Source organism: Podarcis pityusensis (assembly GCF_964106645.2).
Source record: "Podarcis pityusensis genome assembly, chromosome: 8".
In the NCBI taxonomy this organism is placed as follows: domain Eukaryota; kingdom Metazoa; phylum Chordata; class Lepidosauria; order Squamata; family Lacertidae; genus Podarcis; species Podarcis pityusensis.
The window spans coordinates 52,539,149-52,559,549 of NC_138033.1; the positions used below are offsets into that span (position 1 = coordinate 52,539,149).

General features: G+C 41.8%; 1 protein-coding gene across 1 annotated transcript in view; it reads right to left on the reverse strand.

The window, feature by feature from the left end:
• The window catches only part of RPGRIP1L (RPGRIP1 like), a 75,824-nt gene that overhangs the window by 52,776 nt on the left and 2,647 nt on the right, over positions 1-20,401 (reverse strand). The window contains exons 2-9 of the mRNA XM_081018532.1: positions 20,175-20,257; positions 18,670-18,814; positions 16,076-16,374; positions 12,511-12,619; positions 7,715-7,858; positions 4,700-4,805; positions 3,028-3,174; positions 1,966-2,039 (exon numbers count right to left, since the gene is read on the reverse strand). Of these exons, the coding sequence (XP_080874658.1) occupies positions 1,966-2,039; positions 3,028-3,174; positions 4,700-4,805; positions 7,715-7,858; positions 12,511-12,619; positions 16,076-16,374; positions 18,670-18,814; positions 20,175-20,250 (1,100 nt within the window). The 5' untranslated portion in view covers positions 20,251-20,257. The remainder of the gene's footprint in view (positions 1-1,965; positions 2,040-3,027; positions 3,175-4,699; positions 4,806-7,714; positions 7,859-12,510; positions 12,620-16,075; positions 16,375-18,669; positions 18,815-20,174; positions 20,258-20,401) is intronic.

Here is a 20,401-nt window from a genome sequence, read left to right on the forward strand (position 1 = left end):
ATGTACAAATGGCTGACCATCGACCACACTGTGCTCCTAGTATGGACGGAGGGTCAAGTTCTTATAGTCAATGGAAAGTGGCTTCTGGAATTTCCACCTCAACATAATATGACTGGGACCAGCTGCCTGAAATGGTGTCATAACATCGTAAATGCATGGCATGAATATGCCCTAAATCAGCAAGTCAGACAGCTAAACTGGACATGGCACTTTGAAGCCACAGCAGCTTTTCTCTCTGCTCCCCAAGAATTGGATATTATTCTCTCCCCCTTAGAGAAAACGCAGTGACAATTGTGCTCTCTTTTGAACAAAAGCACTCCTACAGCTGGAGGGTTCTCCTTCCACCGACTCCATGATCAGGTGTTTCCTCATTAAGCCTCTGCAAATTGACTGTAATTGCTTCAATTTTCTGTTCGGCACCAGAAAATGAATTCAGTGCCCTGTCTCATTTCATGTTCAGTAGGTTTAGCCTCCTAATTTTTTATTTATGTGATATTAAGCACTGCTGACAGAATTTACACAGACTATTACCTCAGAGTGTCTTTACATAAATATGAAGTGCAGTCACAGTGCCAGCCTAAGGCGTTTTGGCACCTGAAAAAGTTAGAGTCACGCCCTGTGCTGCTCTTGATTGGGGTCCATTTTTTTAAAGAAAGGAAATTGAGACATTGAGGCCTAAGCTGGAAGTAAAAGAAAAGAAAAAGGGCCTACCAGCCTACTGCAATCTGCTATCATATCATGACAATGCTGTCTGTGGGCCAGCATAAAAGGGCAGTTGTGCTAATGAGTTAAAGCTGGGAAGTATTGCCAAAACTGACTGCAAAAATGTTTTAAGCTGACTTCTGTTACAGCGTTGCAAAACAACACCCAATGTTACAGACACCATTTTCCTTTGTTAGTAACTCCTGCAGGTTCAACTCTGGCCAGGATCAAAAGAATTGCAAAACTAATTCACTGAGTCCAAGGGATTTTAAAAGATTATTTTGCCTACCACACAGCAGAGCAAACTACTTTAGAAACTGGATAGCATTACAAAAGCAGCTTGTGATATGGAAGGGAGTCAGCAGTTAAAACGGGGCAGGCGGGGGACGGGCAGTAGAAAAGATCAACAGGAATCGCACAGGACCTTTTAGGAGAGTGGTCCCAGTCTTGAGATCCCAAGAGCTGCTTTAGTAATCACTTTGAGAGGCCACAATTACAATATGCAAATCTATAAATAAATAAATAAATAAATATTCCCCTCTATTTATTGCATTTATCTCTCGCCTTTTTCTCTAAGAAGCTAAAGCTGGCGCACGTGGTTTTCTACCCCCTCATTTAATCCACACAACAACCCTGTGAGGTAGGTTAGGTTGGGAGGCAATGACTGGCCATCCATAGGGTCTCTATCTTGTTAGGAAGCAGGTGTAGTTTATCAGCTTTCACTCAGCCCATGATTTTATCAAGGCACTGGTTTTGAACATGTACAGTCTCTCCCAATTCAGATGTTACAGAGAAATAATGTTGGGTATTTTGTTTTATTACCTAAAATGTCAGGAGAAAACCTCAAAATGGTATCAATCAGCCCCAAATCTCCGAATGGCCACTCCCAGTGGCTTCATATAAATATTAAATAGCACTGGGGACAAAAATCATACTCTGCAGGTTAACCACCAGGGGTCCACAGACACAGTACAACAGTGCTTCTAACCCTCAACAGTCCAGATGAAATCAAAAGCTGCAGAGAGATCCAGGAAAATAAACAGGGCTGTACTCCCCTACCATCTCACCTGAATACGGTCATCCATCAGACCGACTAAGGCCAATTCAGTCCCCAAACCAGGCTTGAACCCAGACTGAAATAGGTCAGTTTTATCCAAAAGTGTTTGCAGCTGAACTGCCACTACTCATGCAATGGTTATTTTAGCCCATACATAAACTGAGAAATGGAATGTTAAAAGAGTTCTGTTATCAGTTATAATTTACCTGTTGTATAATTTATCATAGTTTTCTTTTAAAAGGTCCCTCTCTTTTTCCAAATCATTAATTCTATCTTGAAGCTGGAATGAAGACAAACGTTGTAAGTGATGCAATTAAAAAGCAACATTACCGACACGAGTAAAGCTTTCTGAATAGCTGCATGCATGGTTGTGCTTTCTGGCAGCCAGTGGCCAGTAAGCTTTGACATTACAGTGACTGCCCTGATGTTACAAAAGAGCAAGGCAGATTGGGATGGTGCAAAAATCAAGATTTGCAAAACGTTTTCATTAACGCAGGAGAATTTCTATTTTTGTAAGGTTTTTCTCCTTTTTTAATATCAACCAAACATTAGTGCATTGGGTCGACACATTTCACCTGTTTTATAGGTGGAGATGGCTCACAAGGTGGGGGCAGATCTGCTATGCTGCCTTCTTGGCAGGTGGCTGTTGCTTACCAAGAAGAGGAGGAGTGAAGCGGTGGGAAGGTTGGCGTGGTGCAAAAGCACTGATGGAGCCAATCTGCTACTCCTTCTGGTGCGTTTGCACCACGGTGCCCTCTTCATCCCAGTAACAGTGACTCACCTGCCGGGAAGCTAGTGTACTGGCTTGGCCCCATCTCGCAAGTTGCTTCTGTCTATAGGTGAAATTTAGATGGTGTTTGCCACCTTTAATGCAATCATCATGTATTAGGATGAATGCAGCATCTTGAAATGGTCCAATGTGCGACATCTGAACTATTGAGCTGTGCTCAACATTTCAAAAACATGCACTTCTGTTTATTTTGCTTTGGAAACTGTTGCACACACCGCAATGGTCCGACTGATCTTACATGGGTGTTCAAAGACTGCCCAGAGGCATATAAATACTACTGCAGGTTAACAACAGAGCATTAAGTGCTATATATCCACCAGCTGTGACTTCATAAGCCAAGTAAGACCAGAATGTTTGAATTATTGGGAGTCCTCTCACGACTTGGTCCAGGATACTACGCAGATTTCTCTAGCCCAGTTTAAAGGATTGTGCAAAGACCGTGCTCTCCGCCCCCCCTCCCCGCCCCCAAGGATCTCACCTCTTCTAATCGCCGCTTTGAAAAATTTGTGGCCTGTAACTCACTCTCGAGGTGGAGGCACTTGGAACGTTCTTCTTTAAGTTGCAAATTGAGTTCATCCCCCTTTGCCATGAGTGCATTGTGGCTTGCTTTCAGATTTTTTTGGTTCTGTGGAGGAGACGAGAGAAGGCAGCTGAAGTTGGGTCTGGGTGAGCAACATTCGGCTGCGGTCACTATTCTTGGATGAGGGCTATGGATTGAGTCAAAAGGTTTTCTCCAGCAACCTTTAAAGTGTAATCTCAATCCAGTCAACAGGAGATGCTCTTGCCATGTTTTTGACACAATGTCGTTAAGTTACACAACGGCAACGAAGAGGGTGGAGGGTGTTCCGCCCTCCTCCAGCATGCTAACCACCTCCAGTTCAGCTGTGATGAGCAGGACCAAGACAGACATCTGTTTAGCAATTAAAGCATTTTGCTGTGGTTCTTGTGGTTTGGACACGCTGACCCAAAACGCTACAGTAGCAAGCAAAAATGAACCCGACCACAAATATGTCCATGCAGCTCTTGTCATTTTGCTGCTAACCCACCAGCTGATGTTTCGTTTGCCTTCTTAATTCCTTCCAAGGGAGCTGCATTAAGATTTAATTAAAAGAAATTCTGCGTCTCTTTAAAATTTGATTCTGCACTTCTGTGCAACATCTGAACTATTGAGCTGTGCTCAACATTTCAAAAACGTGCACCTCTGTTTATTTTGCTTTGGAAACTGTTGCACACACCACAATTTGCAAGGCTTTGATAAGCATTTAAGTCTTCTGAAAATAATTTCACTCTATAACTCCCTTACAAATGAATGTGGTTGCTGTGCTGTGGTGCTTCAGCTTCGTCTGCTATGTCATATTACCATAATGATAAGCAGTGGACAAAAATGATAAGCAGTGGACAAAAAAATCCAAATTTTCCATCCTAAGTGACAGTAGTATTGCTGGTACAGAGGTTTGCATATGCCGAGTTGCGTATGTTGAGATATGCCCAAAAGCTGCATGCAAATGTGGGCTGCATCATTAATTCTGGTGGAGGGAGCAGATCTAAGCTGAAGGTATAGGAAGCATCTAAAATGCTACACTGGGATTTGCTGATCAGGATTAAAAATAGAGCAGGCCATGTTTTATGGAGAGAAACCTCCTACCAATTCAATTCCTTGGCATTTCCAGTTTGAAGGCTGGTGAAGGATATGCTGCAAAGGGTAGGCTTTACTGAAGAAGATGGACAAATAGACCAACTAAGCATCAGGCAGCTCTTAGCACCTTAACATTGCGAAAGACCATTCAGCACTTGAAGAACCTGGGAGGTGGAGTGTGATTCTGCACTAATTACAACTGAAATTCAACTAACTTTTAATTACTGAGCAAACATGTATAAGATTGCAAGTTATTTCTTAGTGTATTATAAACATTCTTAGCTAGCCTTCATTTACTGCACAATCATCATACCATCTACTAAGAAGTAAGTTGCCCTGAGTTCATGGGAACTTACTTCCTGCTAAGTGTATATAGGATTGGTCTTAAATTTCCAGATCTGTATCATACTTTTGGTGATGAAAGAAGTGCCTCTCTAAACAAGTTTATTCCATACATAACCCCACCTGGAGTTCTGGTGCACAAGTTTACAGTTCTAGCTGAAGTTCTGCCTACCTCCTGTAGCTGAAGAAATCTTTCCTCCATTGCTGCAAACTCATTGCTCTTCTCCACCAATTGTTTGTGGAGCTTAATCATTTCAACATTGTCCCGAATGCTTAACCTACAAAATGGCATGTTCAAAAAGAAAGTAATTGTGAGGTTTATGGTACAATAATAGTCGAGTCACCTTGTTAATTTTGCCTTGGAAAACTTAAAACCCTTCACACTTTCCTAATTCCAAAACACAACTGGGGAGAGGTGTGTGTATAACATCTAAAACAATTCCTTTCCTTAAATTTAACATTATAGGTTGTTAAATAAATACATGTTTTTGCAGTATGAAGATATTTGAACATTACTCATTATTTGGATGTATTGGTTTATTCTTATCAAACTTCAGTGGAGCCTATGGTAAAAGGTGCAGTATTATACTTACAATAGGAAGAGAGAAAAAACACTTTCCAAAACTTTGGTGTTAGAGAATTACTGTTTAATGGAGCATTATCCAGGAACGTAACCCCTTTTCCAAGTATTTCCAAGGCAAGCGGCTTAGCATTTTACACAGATAATGCCCCGAGATTGGCATTCAAATTAGCTACAGATGTATCTTTAACAATGACCATCTTGACCGAAATTCTATATGGCTGAGATTCTGTTATGTATTTTCCTTGCTGAGATTCAATTGAAAATTCACTATTTAATCTTGTTAAAAGTCATCACGCAGCTAACTGCAGATATACTTTCAAAAACCTATCCCTTGAACGGTGCAGGGTGACCTCATTATTATTGTTTTTGCATGTATTTCAACCAAAAAATGTTTTAAAGGAAACCCCTGAATTGATCTTAACTGCTAATGCCAAATAAAGTGTGATAAACATCAGAACAGAATCTCACATCTTGAAATACATTGTTTCTCCTCTAATACTTATCTGTTATAGACAGACTGGAAAAATTGTCCCAGTGCCATGCTGGAACCAGAAAATAGACTACAAAGCTTACACATCTGTAAACCAGCTGAGAACTTGAAATACTTTAAAAAAAATATATAATTCTTTTGAAACTCAGGGTCCATTGTGTTTTGCCATTACCTAGTCAACTGTCCTTACAGAGAAGATTAAAAAGCTCGCAAACCAGGAATCCGGTTTATTGCACCCTTCATATAAATAGATGTAGCAAGTAGAGGAAACATTTTTGCCTGATGCTAAACACTAAAAACTCTAATGCCATTTCATGTTCTTCTGAATCTTGTTTCTCACATCAAACAAATAGCAGGGATAGCTTCAAAAGAGATTTTATAGGAGTTTCTCTCCCCCACCCCGCCCCATTTTTGAATAAAAGGAGTTGAGAAGAATGACATTTATGATACATGCAGATCTAAGCCAAATGTCTCCTGACAATTGACATTAACTAGTATGTATCACAGTGCCTAACTCTTTGGCAGTGTTCAGACCTAATGGGGAACCATGGTCTCCCACCAGGAGAACAAAGTAAGCGAGTCTGAGGCTCACACACTTTCTTTCCTCCTCTCCTTTTCTTTTGCATGCCAGGAGGGAAGAGGTGGAAAGCTTATTCTTTTGACTTTAAACTAACCACAGTTTCCCATTACACCTAAACTCAGGGAACTGTCATTTGTTAAATGATGGTTTGTGAGCAAAAGTCAGAACCATACAGATTCATTTCAGATTCTGGTTTGTTGTCACTAACCAGAGTTTAAGCCAGGGCTCCCCACTTTTTGGCGCCTGAGGAACATCTGAAAACCTAAGAAACAGCACAAACTTCCATTTTAAAAAAGAAAAAACTGACATTGCTCTGAACTTCCCACAACTTGAAGCAGACAAACACCTAAATAAAGCACAAACAAATAAAGTAGGGCAGCTCCCAATGACCCAAAACATAGAAAAAGAAAACCAGAGGGTGTTGGAATGGTAGTCCCAAAGGAGTGTACATGAGGGAGCTATGGTGCCCAAGAGCTTTAAATGAACCAAGGTTGCCTAAGTAGCTTCCAATCGCTTTTTTAAAGGTGCAAAAGAAGAAGGTAAAGGAAATGGGGGAAGACAACGACACAGTCCAGGGCTTGTAGTAGCCCTTTCTTGCAAGCATTTGCCACCAGTGCTAGCCATGCAAAACCAGAGGAACTAAGTGGTTTTCCTTTTGACTGGATAATCTTCCCATCTTGCCTTTCTATGTTTTTGGCCTAAATCATCCTGACCCAAAGCGCTGCAGATTAAGTGACCTTAGGGAATGCAAAAATGGAACTGAGTAGAATTAAAATATATTACCGTGAGCAAAGTACCCATGCAAATGATGGAACCTAGGAATGTTGTTAAGAAAACAAGACTCCAGATGGACAATTCATGAGCCATGTTTTGCCAACATGAAAACATCTGTTGTTCCGAACAATCTGGGATGACCCGAGCCATCTACATGCAACCCATATTGCCCAGATTGCTTCTTCTGCACAGCATGGTCCTGGTGAGATTTCATGCTGGGGTGATCCAGGGTTGATTTTTTTTGCTGTGCATGTGTGAGAGGGAGATCTTGCAGCAGTTTACTTTGAACTGCTGTGGCAACAAACAAACATGGAATATGGAATTTGTGTTCCGAGCTTACATTTCTAGTGCTATCACACCCTGCTGCCAATTTGCTGTAGGCACTATACCAGTGCAGGAATTTGTAAAATCATTGTTCCAGTCTCCCCCACCATTGGCAGCATTCACTTCTCATAACCTCCCCACCCCCCACCCATATAGTAAGCAACTTTGCTCATGCACATTTGAGCCTTGGAGACATGATGGGAGTCCATTCATTTGCATGTATTTAATTGGATTTGATTGGCACTGTTAGTTCTGTCATCAAGAAAGCGACCCCAGTATATCAACTGGCCAGTAACAGGTAAAGTAATACCTGATGTTCCCCATGCAAATGCTTGCAAGAGCAGCACAATAAAACCAGGTGCAAGTAAATCAATTACTTTACTGTCACACGATTGGGTACAACTTATGAGTTGCGAGCATTTCCATTCCATTTTACCGTTGGCCAGTTGCCTGCTGCTCTTTCAGCTGCAGGAGAGCTTCTTCAAACTCCTCTTCCTTTTTCCGTATTTCGCTTCTGAGCGTTTCCACTGCCTGCGCCAACTCCTCATTGTGCGCCCGTTGAGACTCAACCACATTCTCCCTGCAACAGTCAAAGCGCTTTGAGTTTGTCAGTTAAAAAGCGGAAGCTTTACGCTTAACATAATGGGAAACTAGAATGAAACACATGTTCTGCCAGGTATTTAAATGTTTATAAGAGGTTTACTTCTTACTGGTCCCACTGGTCCCAAAGTTGAGAAGGCTATATGAAACAGGCAAAGAAACTGCGGTATGACAGGCTAGGTTTTGTTAAGGCAACAAAGCTTTCTAAATTGAAACCCAAAATTTACACCTGCATCCTTTAGGAATTCTTCCCATGGCAACTTTTTTCTAAAGCAGTTCTCTATTGTCACAGAAGATTCTGATCTAGGGCATCAAGTTAGTTTACAAGCGCTGGGCCTCACAAATGCAGTGAAGTAAATCCAGTTAATAGTGACTCCACACTGATCTATCAGTAGTGTGAACAAGCCCTTATTTATTTATTTATTTTTATTTATTTATCAAACAAACAAACAAAAAACAAACAAAAATAAACCCTCCCAAGTGCTTTAAAAAATCTAAAATAAAACATTAACATTATTGATACAAAAGAATTAAAAACGAGTATCTAACAATATCCAAAAAGTGATTAAAACCAATAACTAGTAGCTGAAAAGAAATAAAACACACATCTGTATAGGCTTGCCAAAACAAAAATGTTTTAAACAGGTGCTGAAAATCGTACAGGGAATGGACTTGCTTGGTGTCAATAGGCAGTGAGTGCCAAAGTATAGGTGCTGACACGCAAAAATATCAATTTCTTACAAGTGCGGAATGAGTATTATGTGGCAACTGTAACGTTGCCGGTTCCGCAGACTGACGCAGTCAAGTGGGCTTATATGGGTAAAGTGATCCCGCAAGTAAATTAGTCCCAAGCTTTTTAGGGTTTTATATACCAGTAATAACACACTGAATTTGGCCCAGTAGCAATGAGCAGCCAGTGCATCTCTCTGAGCAGAGGTGCTATATGCTGACAAAGCTCTACTCCCTGCCAGCAACCATTCTGCCCTAACTGCAGCTTCTGGATCAAGTTCAAGCAAAGACCCACTTGGAGTGCATTACAGAAACCCAGCCTTGAAGTCACATGAACACCCGTGGTCAAGCTCTCCTAGTCCAGGAAAAGCAGCACCTGCTGCACCAGACCCAGCTGATCTTCTTTTAGGGAAGTTTGTCCATCATGACTGATGTTTGCTTTGATAACCCGCTTTGACACTTATCAGAAGAAGAGGGGAGTTCTCCAGAACACAGTTTGAAGGACAGCCTGCATATATAAATGCTCAAGTCTTGAGAGGTCAGGGGTCCTATTCTCTTGTTCACCAATAGGGAGGATGAGGTTGGTGGCCTCAGGGACAGAGACTTTTCCATAGTGTCCTCTACGAAACAGTGGGTATATCCGGAATCACTGTTCACTACGTCTGTTTGCGGACCACTTCCGCAGCGTTGGACGTCATAAAACAAAGCTTTATGCCTTGTTTTCATCAGATAAGAATATGACCCATTGCTTCTTTCAGAGACTTGCATAGTCTACAAAGACTTTCAGAGACTTATACGACTTATGTTTATTTGGTTCTATGTTTTCTATTTGGTTTCTCATATTGTTCAATGTTCCATATAGACTATATAAAGAGTTTATATTGATATTGCATTGTTGTACTTGGTCATCGTGTTGCCTTGGATATTACTGATAATTGTTTGCAACACAGGGGTTTAATTGTTTGGTTACTTAGTATGTTTTGTAACTGGTGTTTTTAAAAAGCTCTTGTTAACTGTAACACATTCTGGTTTTGATGTGGTGCTTTACCCTTCTTTGTAACCTGCCTTGAGAGGACCTTGTCCTTCAAATGGTGGGATGTAAGGATCCCCAATAAATAAAATAAACACTTCGCTAGCTCCCAGTTATGAAAAACATGAATGCTGCTACACTGTGTTAAAATACCGTAGTTTTCGCTCCATAACATGCGTTTTTTTCCTCCTAGAAAGTAAGGGGAAATGTCTGTGCGTGTTACGGAGCGAATGCTTCCCTCCTCCGTGGTTTCCAGTGGGAGAAGAGCCACTGAATGGGGAGGAGAGAGGGACAGAGTGCCTGCTTCTTTAAAGGAGCAAAGCGGGAGGGGAGAGGAGCCGCTTACACGAGTGTAAGCGGCTCCTGTCCGGTTGGCTCCTTTAAAGCAAGCAGGTTCTGCTTCTCTCCCTCCTCCCCACTCAGTGGCTCTTCTCCCGCTTTGCTGGAAATAGGAAAGATTTTCATCTCGCTAAGGGGGGGGAGGAGGGAGAGAAACAGAGCCTGCTTGCTTTAAAGGAGCAAAGCGGGAGAGGAAAGCGGCTCCTCTCGTGTAAGCGGCTCCTGTCCGGTAGGCTCCTTTAAAGCAAGCAGGCTCTCTGTCCCTCCAGCAAAATTTTTCAGCTCGCTAAGGGGGGGGGGGAGGGAGAGAAGCAGAGCCTGCTCCATGCGTGCTCCTTGTCCCTTGAGTGCTTTTCCTTCCCTCCCCACTTAAAACGTGGTTACAAACATGGATCCACATGGATTCTCAGGATTTTTGCATTGGGCTACCCCAAACTCACCGTCAGATCACATGTCTGTGGCCACAGCATGAACCACAAAAATCATACATCCACTGTTTCGTTTAGAATATTTTTTTCTTGTTTTCCTCCTCTAAAAACTACATGCATGTTATGGTCGGGTGCGTGTTATCAAGCGAAAAATACGGTAATTACAATCGATTGCTAAAACAATCAATTGCTTGTACAAAGTATTTTCGTTTCACTCCATGGCATCTCAAGATGAGTCTCCATGCTGTTTTTCAAATAACATTTATTTTAGTTTGGAAAGACTAACCATGGAAGATCGGGGGGGGGGGGAGGATCTCCATGGGAGCTTCTAAGAGATAATTAGGATATTAAGATCTAAGAGATATTTAATAAATTGTAATGCTTCTGAATATGCATAAATTCACTGTATGACATAGTGTCACCCACACATTTTTCATGTAAGCTATATGCTCATTATTGAGATTTCCATCAGACACGGTTATTTTGAACTAGCCTCTTGAGTTGTATTGCAATAAATTCGTGCTTGGCCTGTAGAACTGTACATATTTGAAACTTACTGTGCAACATTGGATATGAAAATGTTTATTCTGTGTGCAACTATCAATTCAACAAATAAATATCAGTGCAATCCTGCATATGCCTACTCAATAGTTAGCCCTACTGAGTTCAGTGAGTTAGGCTGCAAGCAGAACAGTAAGCCCCACTGAATGCAACAGGACTTACGTAGACATGGTTAGAGTTTTAAGTAGACATGGTTAGAGCTGCACATGGTTACACTCACATAAGTCTGTATAGGACTGGAGGCTTAAGATGTTTACCATGTACCACTGAACAATTTGATAACTATTTGCCTAACCAAAAGCAATTCCATAGGATAATGCATAAACTTTTGCATAGGGAAATAATAAGCTAAACCTGAATTATTCATTTTATGATGTGTTATTATCTACGTGCTGCTGTTTAAAGATCTGTGTTTATTTAGGATATTTTAAGATCTGTTTTACATTCATTTTTATATTGCATTTTTTTTGGGTAACTTATATGCAGCTTCGTTAACCTCTACAGAGGTGTATGGATAAAATCCTCCCCTGGTCAGAGGTTCAAGATGTGTTGTGAGTTCAAGTCCTGGCAACTGGAAAATCAGCAGATGTGCAATGTGGGGGGTTGAATACTTAACATTCACTTAAGCTACAAAGCAGTGGTGGGGGGAACAGTTATTACAAAAATATCAGGACAGGAAAATGAGCTTTATTATCCCTAGGCAACACATTGGCAAAATATGAGAAGACCAGTGAGAGTCTTATTTCCTAAAATATTCTTAACAGGAGACTTTAAAAAAAATCCTTCCTGAGGCAACCACAGATTTGTTCCATGGCATTTCAGGAGGTAGTGTCTTGTTATCTCTTTTTACTGCACTCTCCCCCACACTAAAAAGATTTTGTGAGCTGCCTACAGTTGGTACCTATTAAGTTGACTAGCCTATATACGCCCCCAGTTCCTGTGACAATATGTTTTCCTATTGAAGGTGATTGACGCAGGTGCTCAAAGCTGAGATCAAACAATATGAGAGCTTATTAACTTCAAATGCTGTGAAACTGGGTGTGTGTGGCATTTTCTTTTTTAACAGTCCATTCTTCTTTTTTTTTAAAAAAACAACAACCCACCCTATTTTTTTTTTTGTTTCATGAAACTTGGCTATCCAAGGTACGCTGCTACAAGATTCTTCTGCCCAAAGGCATTAGTATTCATGAGTCATCACAGAGGTGAATCAACTCCTTGCTCATCTATATCCAGTATCCCTTGGATAGAGAAAAGGAGTCCACCCCTACCTTAAAGGAATGCCCAGTGTAGATGAACGGGGCATATGCAGTCCAGTTTTAATTCCCTTTAGACCAGGCATAGGCAAACTCCACCCCTCCAGATGTTTGCGACTACAATTCCCATCATCCCTGACCACTGGTCCTGTTAGCTAGGGGTGATGGGAATTGTAGTCCCAAACATCTGAAGGGCCAAAGTTTGCCTATGCCTGCTTTAGACTGTCAGTTAACTGATGACACCAAGCAAATAGTTGACATCAGAAAATAAAGAAAGATAGAAAAGTCATACAAGTTTCGTATCTCTGCTCTTGCTTCCTCAAGTAAGTTGTGTCCATACTTGGGGGGCAACGCTTGTGGAGATTTCAAAGGTCGGATTTCTACATCCTGCATTCTCATTCCTAAAAGAAGAAGGGAGTGGGTGGAATGAGAAAAATCAGAGAAGTATGTTTACTGAAAGGTAAGTGACTAAAAGGAGGGGGGGAAGCAGTAATCACACATACTGAGCATTATCCTACTATATTTGTAACAGCCTTGAATTTAAGCCAGGGAAAGCCAACATGATGCTCTTCAGAAGTCTCCCATCATTCCTCACTAATGACCAAGCCGGCAAGTGTCGATGGGAAATGGAGTCCAACAACATTTGGAGGACCACAGGTTTGCTACCCCTGTTTTATGGAGAAGGCCCAGAACCTAGTGACTTCATTTGGGGTTGCAATATATCTGGTCTGACCATTCTTCCATCTAGACAAAATTGTCAGTTGAATGGCAGCAGCTCTACAGGGCATCACTCAAAAGTATTTTTCTAGCCCTGCCCCTCCATATCCTTTCTAGCTTGAGATGCCAAAGAATCAAAGGCAAATCTGTGACCTTCTGCATGCAGAGCTCTATTGCTGGACTATGGCTCCCCTTACTAAGTCAGGCCATTGGTCTCTCTAGCCTAGTATTTTCCTCTCTGACCATCAGTGGCAATTAACCAAGGCCTCAGGAATGGACCTTTTCAAGCCCAGCTTTCCTTTATGCCAGGGACTGGACCCAAGACCTTCTACAGACAGAGCAACTGCTATACTGCTAAACATAATGGGTATTTAGATGTCAACATGTATTTTAATTTGAAGGCTGTACTCAACTAAGTACTAACCAGATGAGACCCACTGAAATTGATGGACCTAAATTAGTCAAGTCCATTCATTTCAGCACAACGATTTTAATATGGACCTTTTTAAGATTTGACTTCATTCATATTTTGGTTTTTTTAAAACTTGTTTTTAACCTTTTTATTGACAGTTTTAATGCATATCTTATAGCCTTTGTAAACTGCTTCAAGGTTTTATTTACAATTAAGTGGCATATATGCTGTGTTAAAAAAATAAACAGGCTTATTAAAAATGGTGGCATGGATCCAAAGGCCAGTGAGATTCATTCACAGCATACTCACTAGAGTTTTGGAGCTGTTTCCTCTAAAATGACAACCCCCTCCTTGCAATGTTACTTGGCGATCCTCTTTTGAAGTTGAGGGGTGTTCCACAAACATTATGGCAATATGGCATGGAGGGCAACTGCTATTCAAAGGAGGAAAAGTAAAACAAAACCCAGTGAGTACACTCATGCCTTTGGCAGCAAGTAGCTTTTTGGATCCTGGCCAGTTTGTCTAAATTCTAAACATAACAGCATACATTCCTCATTACAGTTAGAAGTCACTGCTGTTTTAGGCCACAGTTTTAGCAGGGAACAGATTCTGAAGGGCTTGCAGGAAAATGGGGTTACTACATTTGATTTCAACCAAGTTCTGGAAGCTCATGGAGATTTTAGTTCGCATTAAAGCAGTTGTATTAGCCTATCCAGTGCTTGACAGTGATGTTAGAATGCTATGTTTCTTCCCTTTACAAATACTTGGAATGCATTGGGCAAAGGCTTCGTTACTGCTCCAAACGGGGAGGAAAAGGAATTAAATTAAAAATATGAGAGACGGCAAACAGTCTGCCCAATGCATCCCAAGAGGCTAGAACTCATGTGATAAAAATAATAGGAAATTTCCTAGTACTGTACATGGAAGCAGGGATATAATGGCAGACCTGGCTGTAACTATTAGGCACTGTTATCTATAACTGTGTGCCAAAAATAAATAAATATCAGAGCAACAAAGTAAATTATGCAAATGAATTGCATTAAGGGTGATAGCCAAGATAATTTTAATTTGCTTTTAAAGGTCCAGCTTTTACAAGAACCTACTTTTATTTCTTTCATGGGCTGATAGATGAAAAGGAGGTAAATATCTACGGTGGCATCTGATGCATGTCCTATTCAGAGTAGACCCACCAAAGTTAATGAAAACAACTAACATAGGATCATTAATTTCAATGCTACTCTGAATAAACATTGTTGGATAAAAGCCATAAAGATTTTGAGGATTTTAGGAGCAGCTGCAAATAAGTGTGCTGAAGCCAACTCCACCTTAAAATTGAGCACTTTATGCTTGGATACTATTTGACCTGTGAAATTTCAAGCCTTCATTCTCAAGGATGCAGAACCTGTGGCCCTCCAGATATTGCTGGGGACCAATTCCCATCAGCCCCAGCCAGCGTTGTCCCTCTGTGGACCGAAATATTTAAAAGACAAAAGCCAACAAACACAAACCCTTTTGATTTAGGGCTTGCTCCAATTAATCATGGCCAAGGTTTAATGTTACAAAGCATAAATGCCAAGGACCATCTTTAAGTAACAGATAGGTAGCCGTGTTGGTCTGCCATAGTCAAAATAAAAAAAATCCTTCCAGTAGCACCTTTAAGACCAACTAAGTTAGTTCTTGGTATGAGCTTTCGTGTGCAAGCACACTTCTTCAGATATCTTTAAGTAGACATTCCTAATCTTTCCCACACAACAGAGTATTCCTCTTTTAAGAGGATGCCTGCTATGATAAATGAGTGTGCTGTCTGGAAACAAGCCATGTCTTCTGATTCAGAAGTTTTGATTCTAGCCACATGCTGACTTATGTAAATTCACTCAATTGGTTAATCAACTATGGAATGCTCTCCCCAGGGGGAAACACCTGGTGCCACCACTGGCTGCTTTTAGGCACCCGGCAAAAGCATTCATTTTCAGCCAAGCTTTTGAATGAACTCATTCGTTCATTTATCTACTTACTACATTTATACACCACTTTTTCATCCATAGAGCTGTTGCCCATTTTATTCCCACAACAGTCAGCCATTAAGCTTCATGACTGAGTGGGTATCCAAACGCTGGTCTTTTGGGCTATAGTCTTTTACTTGTCCTCTCTTAGTGGGTGAGATCTGTTAGGCTTCTTTTTATGTCTACCAATGTTTTTATTTTGTTCTAGCTTTATACTGATTTAATTTTTTTTGCATTGTATCAAAAGTCGCTTTGTTTTTAAAATTTATATACTGCCCTTCATCTGAAGATCACAGGGCAGTTTACAGTATAAAAACACAAAAATACACCACATAATAACAAACAAAACAATACCCTTCAGCTTAAAAGGCCATAGATGGTATAATTAGCCAAAGGCCTGGGAGAAGAGGAATGTTTTCGCCTGGTGCCTAAGATATGTAATGAAGGAGCCAGGTGAGCCTTCCTGGGGAGAGCATTCCATGAACAGGGAGCCACCACAGAATAGGCCTGTTCTTGTGTTGCCACCTTCTAGATCTCATAGTCACATGAAGAAGGGCCTCAGAAGATGGCAGTATCAGGCAGATGACAGTCCTCCCTCTGTCTTATCTCACCTGCTTCATCTGGCTTCTGGGACAGATGTTCCTCTGCCCAAGGGTCTGATCAGCACTGCTTCTCAAATAATTTGCACGAGTCAGGGTTTAAAAGGGGACAGCTTGCTCATGTACCTTTCTTTGCGCGCTCCTGGACGCCAACACCCTCCACCGCTTTTTTGAGACCTGTGTTAATGCGCGCCTGGACATAACTGTAGGGCGTGTGCCGCGGGCCGTGAAGCTGGAGCTGCTGCTTGGTTGAAATGAGCCTGTTGCGGACAGCTTCATTTTGCTTCTCCAGTTCCCGAACTTTCTCCTGCAGCTCCTCAATCACTTCCTCCATCTCCACGTCCTGACCCAGCCGCTTGGGGCCGCCACCGACCTGCTCAGCTCTTTTCTTGTCGTTAACAAGCCGAATTAACTTGGTGGCCATTCTGAGGGGGGAAGCGGGGGGGGGGGGAGAGAGAGAGAGAGAGAGAGAGAGAAAATACAACTTATATAAGATGAAAAAGGTGGTGTGGCGGCGGGGGGAATTAAGCATAAAAAACATTCTGTTGAAAGGAACATAATCACTGTGAAGACTTCAGTGCAGAACCTGAATAATAAATTTCAGGTTTTGATATAACTATTACTGCCTGTGAAGAACTCTTTGAAGATAATTGAAACCACTGGATAGCAATCTGCTTTATAGCACTGACAAATAACAGTTTCCTAAGGCTTATCATTTAAAGTTTAGTAAAAGGGAGGGACGCATATTTACTCCATATGCTGCTCAAATTTGGAACGCATGACCTTCCTGAGGAACTCTGCATGCTGTTAAGTATAGTTACAGATTGGGGATGTGGTGGGGCCACGTATAAAAGCTTCAGTCCCATATGATATTAAGCTATCCAACGCATGCTTACAATATGTAACACATTCCATTGATGTAGTGCTTCCAGTTTGAGTGCAAAAGTGGAGGACCGCCCCCCCGAATTTCAGTTCTAAAAACAAGTAGGTGGGCAGGCTCAAAGGCAGGCCTTTAATAGCTCATGTCGCCTTGCTACATCTTACGCTTAGCAAATAATACCAGCGTGCTTAAGAGAGGTTTAACAGTTAGCCGTGGGATATAATTGGATGCAGGAGGTATGGTTTTCATCTAGCTTTAAAAGGATACAAATTTTGCTTTTGGCATCTCAAGAGTTGTACCTTTGATTTCTCTTAGTTTTGATAAACATGGGGAAGCCAGAACAAAAGACAGAGAGGGCACATGGGGGTGATGTAACATACAAGAGCAGAAAACACTTCCAGCAATGAATAGGGTTGCAGAGGGTTGGCGTGGGGTGGGGGTGGGGTGGCATTGGGGGGGTTCGGGGAAGGACTTGGCATACAAAGAAAGAAAAGGTGGCTTTGATGGAAGAGAGAAGTTCAAGACTTTACAAAATTGGTCGCACATCTTCAAGAGCCGTATCTACTTTATAGGGAGGCTTTTTTTCATTTTAAGAGATCCAGACGGGAGACTGAAAATAGAGACGCACTTCATTTGTTTGAAATGCTTTCCTTTATTTCGGTACAGTATACTGACAATCTTCTTATTTGAAAGAACAAACGTATACATGCGGAGGAAGTTAATAGCTTTGAGATGTCACAGAATAACTTACTCGCCTGTAAGCTATTATCTAAAGCAGCCTTGTAAAATAGCCCCCAAAAGTTATTAGCTTGTGTTTTGTTTGGTTCTTTCCTCATCACCTACTTTTTACTCGTGGAGGGGCTGGTACAAGGTGGATGGAATGCTCTGTTCCGCCTAGGCTAGTTCTGCTTAGGAGTAAAAAGCAGGAGAGTGAATCAGTGCTGCCTGCTTCCTCCAGCAGCCTGCCTGGTGTCTATTCCAAGTGAACAGCAAGGTGGTTAACCTCCTGTGCACCCAGCACAGAACTGTAGTGGACTGGCAGTGGAAGAATAAAGCCACAGCTGCCTACTCACTCAATTTTGATGTTGTATATTCAGTATGGGGCTTTGTCTCCTGAACGCCCAGCCCAGCAAGCTGGCAGCAAAGGCAGGGATTGTGCCACTTCTCCTCCCCAACTCACCATATATCCACACTAGGCACCCTGGAGATTTGCCAGCAGTTTGTTTAGCATAGAAACACAACAGGTTGGTGACGGAGGAAAGTAATGCTCCTTCTCTCTGCAGCCAGCCCTCTTGGTTCTTATGCTGGATGCTTAGGAGTGATCTTGAGCTACTGTACAGCAGGAGGTTGATAGACGAGAGACTGAGTGATCCTTCCCACCTGTGGGTGGGAGTCCACTCATTTCATGGGAGGAAATTCCTAAGAGGCTACAGCAACCAGGAGAGTAGTTAAAACCCAGGGCTGTTCTCAAATGTGTAGCAGAAACAAAGAAAAATCTGTTTACAATGAGAATGAGTATCAAAGCCAATTGTAACAGTGGAGAAAACAGGTTAAAGACCAGTTAAGTTGCAGAAAGGGTGTTGCATCCCACATACATGGCTGAGTTTCTCTCTCTCTCTCTCTGTGTATAAAAAAATATTGTTATTATATGAACCACTTACAAATTTTCTTAGTATTGAGGAGTGTATAAACGTATTAAATAATAGTAATAATAATAATAATAATAATAATAGCTGAAAGTATGTACACAGCTTACCTAACCCAGGCTTATCTTTTACCATTCCACTGAGAGGCAAAGGTCCCCAAACTTTTGCTTTAGAAGAAGAGAAGGAAGTCTGACCTTTTAATTTTATCTTCTTGCTTATGTGCATGTTGCTTAAGTAAGAGGTTCTCCTCGTGCAAGTGAAAGTATCGGTCTTCCAGCTCCTCTCGGCTGATTCGCGAAATCCCATGTCGAGCCTTGACATTTAGGACCACTGATGGCTCTGCAACAGAGAGGATGTCTAAGGGACCATATGGATTACACATATCAGAAACTTGCTGAATATGGGCCCTACCACCATTTTCTCAGTTGCTGTTGGAACATAAATTGCTTCATGTTTTCTGTGGAGCCCTGGGTGATTGGAAGATGACTAGAGTGTAACTGGCAAAAGACAGTCATTAAAAGATTTGGGGCATGAGGTCATCAGTATAGTGACAACACACAGCTCTAGTCCTCTGTTTGAGGAGGAGTCAAGAATGACTGTGCGTGACCTGAATGCAGTAATGGACTAGATGAGGGTCAATAAACTTGATGAATCCTTTTAAATTGGAGGCCCTGTGGGCAAGGGACGCAGGCAATTCCCCTGTTCCGGATGGGGCTGGGCTCTCTTTGAAGGAACAAGTTATGTAACATGGTGATGCTCCTTGATCTATCGCTGGCACTAGGGGATCAGGTCACCTCAGCGGCAAGGGGCACCTATGACCATCTTTGGCTGGTATGCCAGCTACAACTGTTCTTGGACAGGGATGACTTGGCCACAATGAACCATGCATGCATTGGTAACCACAGAGACAAGACTATTGTAATGCACTCTATGTGGGGATGCATTTAAGGCTAGTCCTGAAATTGGAGCAAGAGCTGTTCACTGTGCCACAGCCTTCTGAAGTCCATCACATGGCTATTCATCAACAGGCCTATTCTGCGATAGCACCTATTCTACAGAACAGCCTCTATTACAAGTTTTGATTGTTGTAAATGCCCTTAATAACAACTGAACACAAAATGGTATAAAATTATTTCTCTTTATAGTATATTTGCACTAGAATGTCGCCATAATGTTTAGCGAGGTTCTAAAGGCAGGGACTGAAGGACACCAGGCAAAATTAGTGAGAAAGTCTGCCAGTTCCCTGGTCCACTTCACCCACCTTGCTGACCTGTTGCTGGCTGCTCTTTACCCAGTGGGGGTTAAGAGCTCTATACGTGTTCAGGGGAACTTCTTTTGAATGCAGGGAGCTGTTCCCAATTCAGTCACCAGCGTAGAGCAAATCCAGGCAGACCTGGTGGGGGTGGTGGTTGGCAAGTAGAACCCCAGGGAGTGGGAAGAGCCCAGATAGTTTTTACTACTACTACTACTACTACTACTACTACTAATGCTGTGAATACATGTGTTCCAGACTCTATTGCCAGGCTTCCACAACCTGAAGGTGTTCTGTATTACAACTAGCAGCCCCAGGCATGGAAGCCTAGGTATGCTCTCCAGGAGTGCTCAGTCCAGACCCTCTTTTCAGTTTCCTTGACCCTCTGGATAAATTTTTCCTTTCAAAGGAGCCAGCTAATTAAAACGTGTAAGAAGTGGAACAAACCTTGTAGCCCTATGAGATTTAGACCTATGTCTCTCACCGGTAGATCCTCTGATGTTTCGTCAGCTGCAGCAGACATGACTGAGCTGTGGATGACAAAACCCAAAGAAAGATTCTCTCTGTAACATAAAATTGCACAAGCATCGCACACTGTAAATTACGTGAGATTAAATGAGTGTGAAAAGTAATGACAGATTCTGGCAGAACTCTTTTATTTCATCTTCACCACA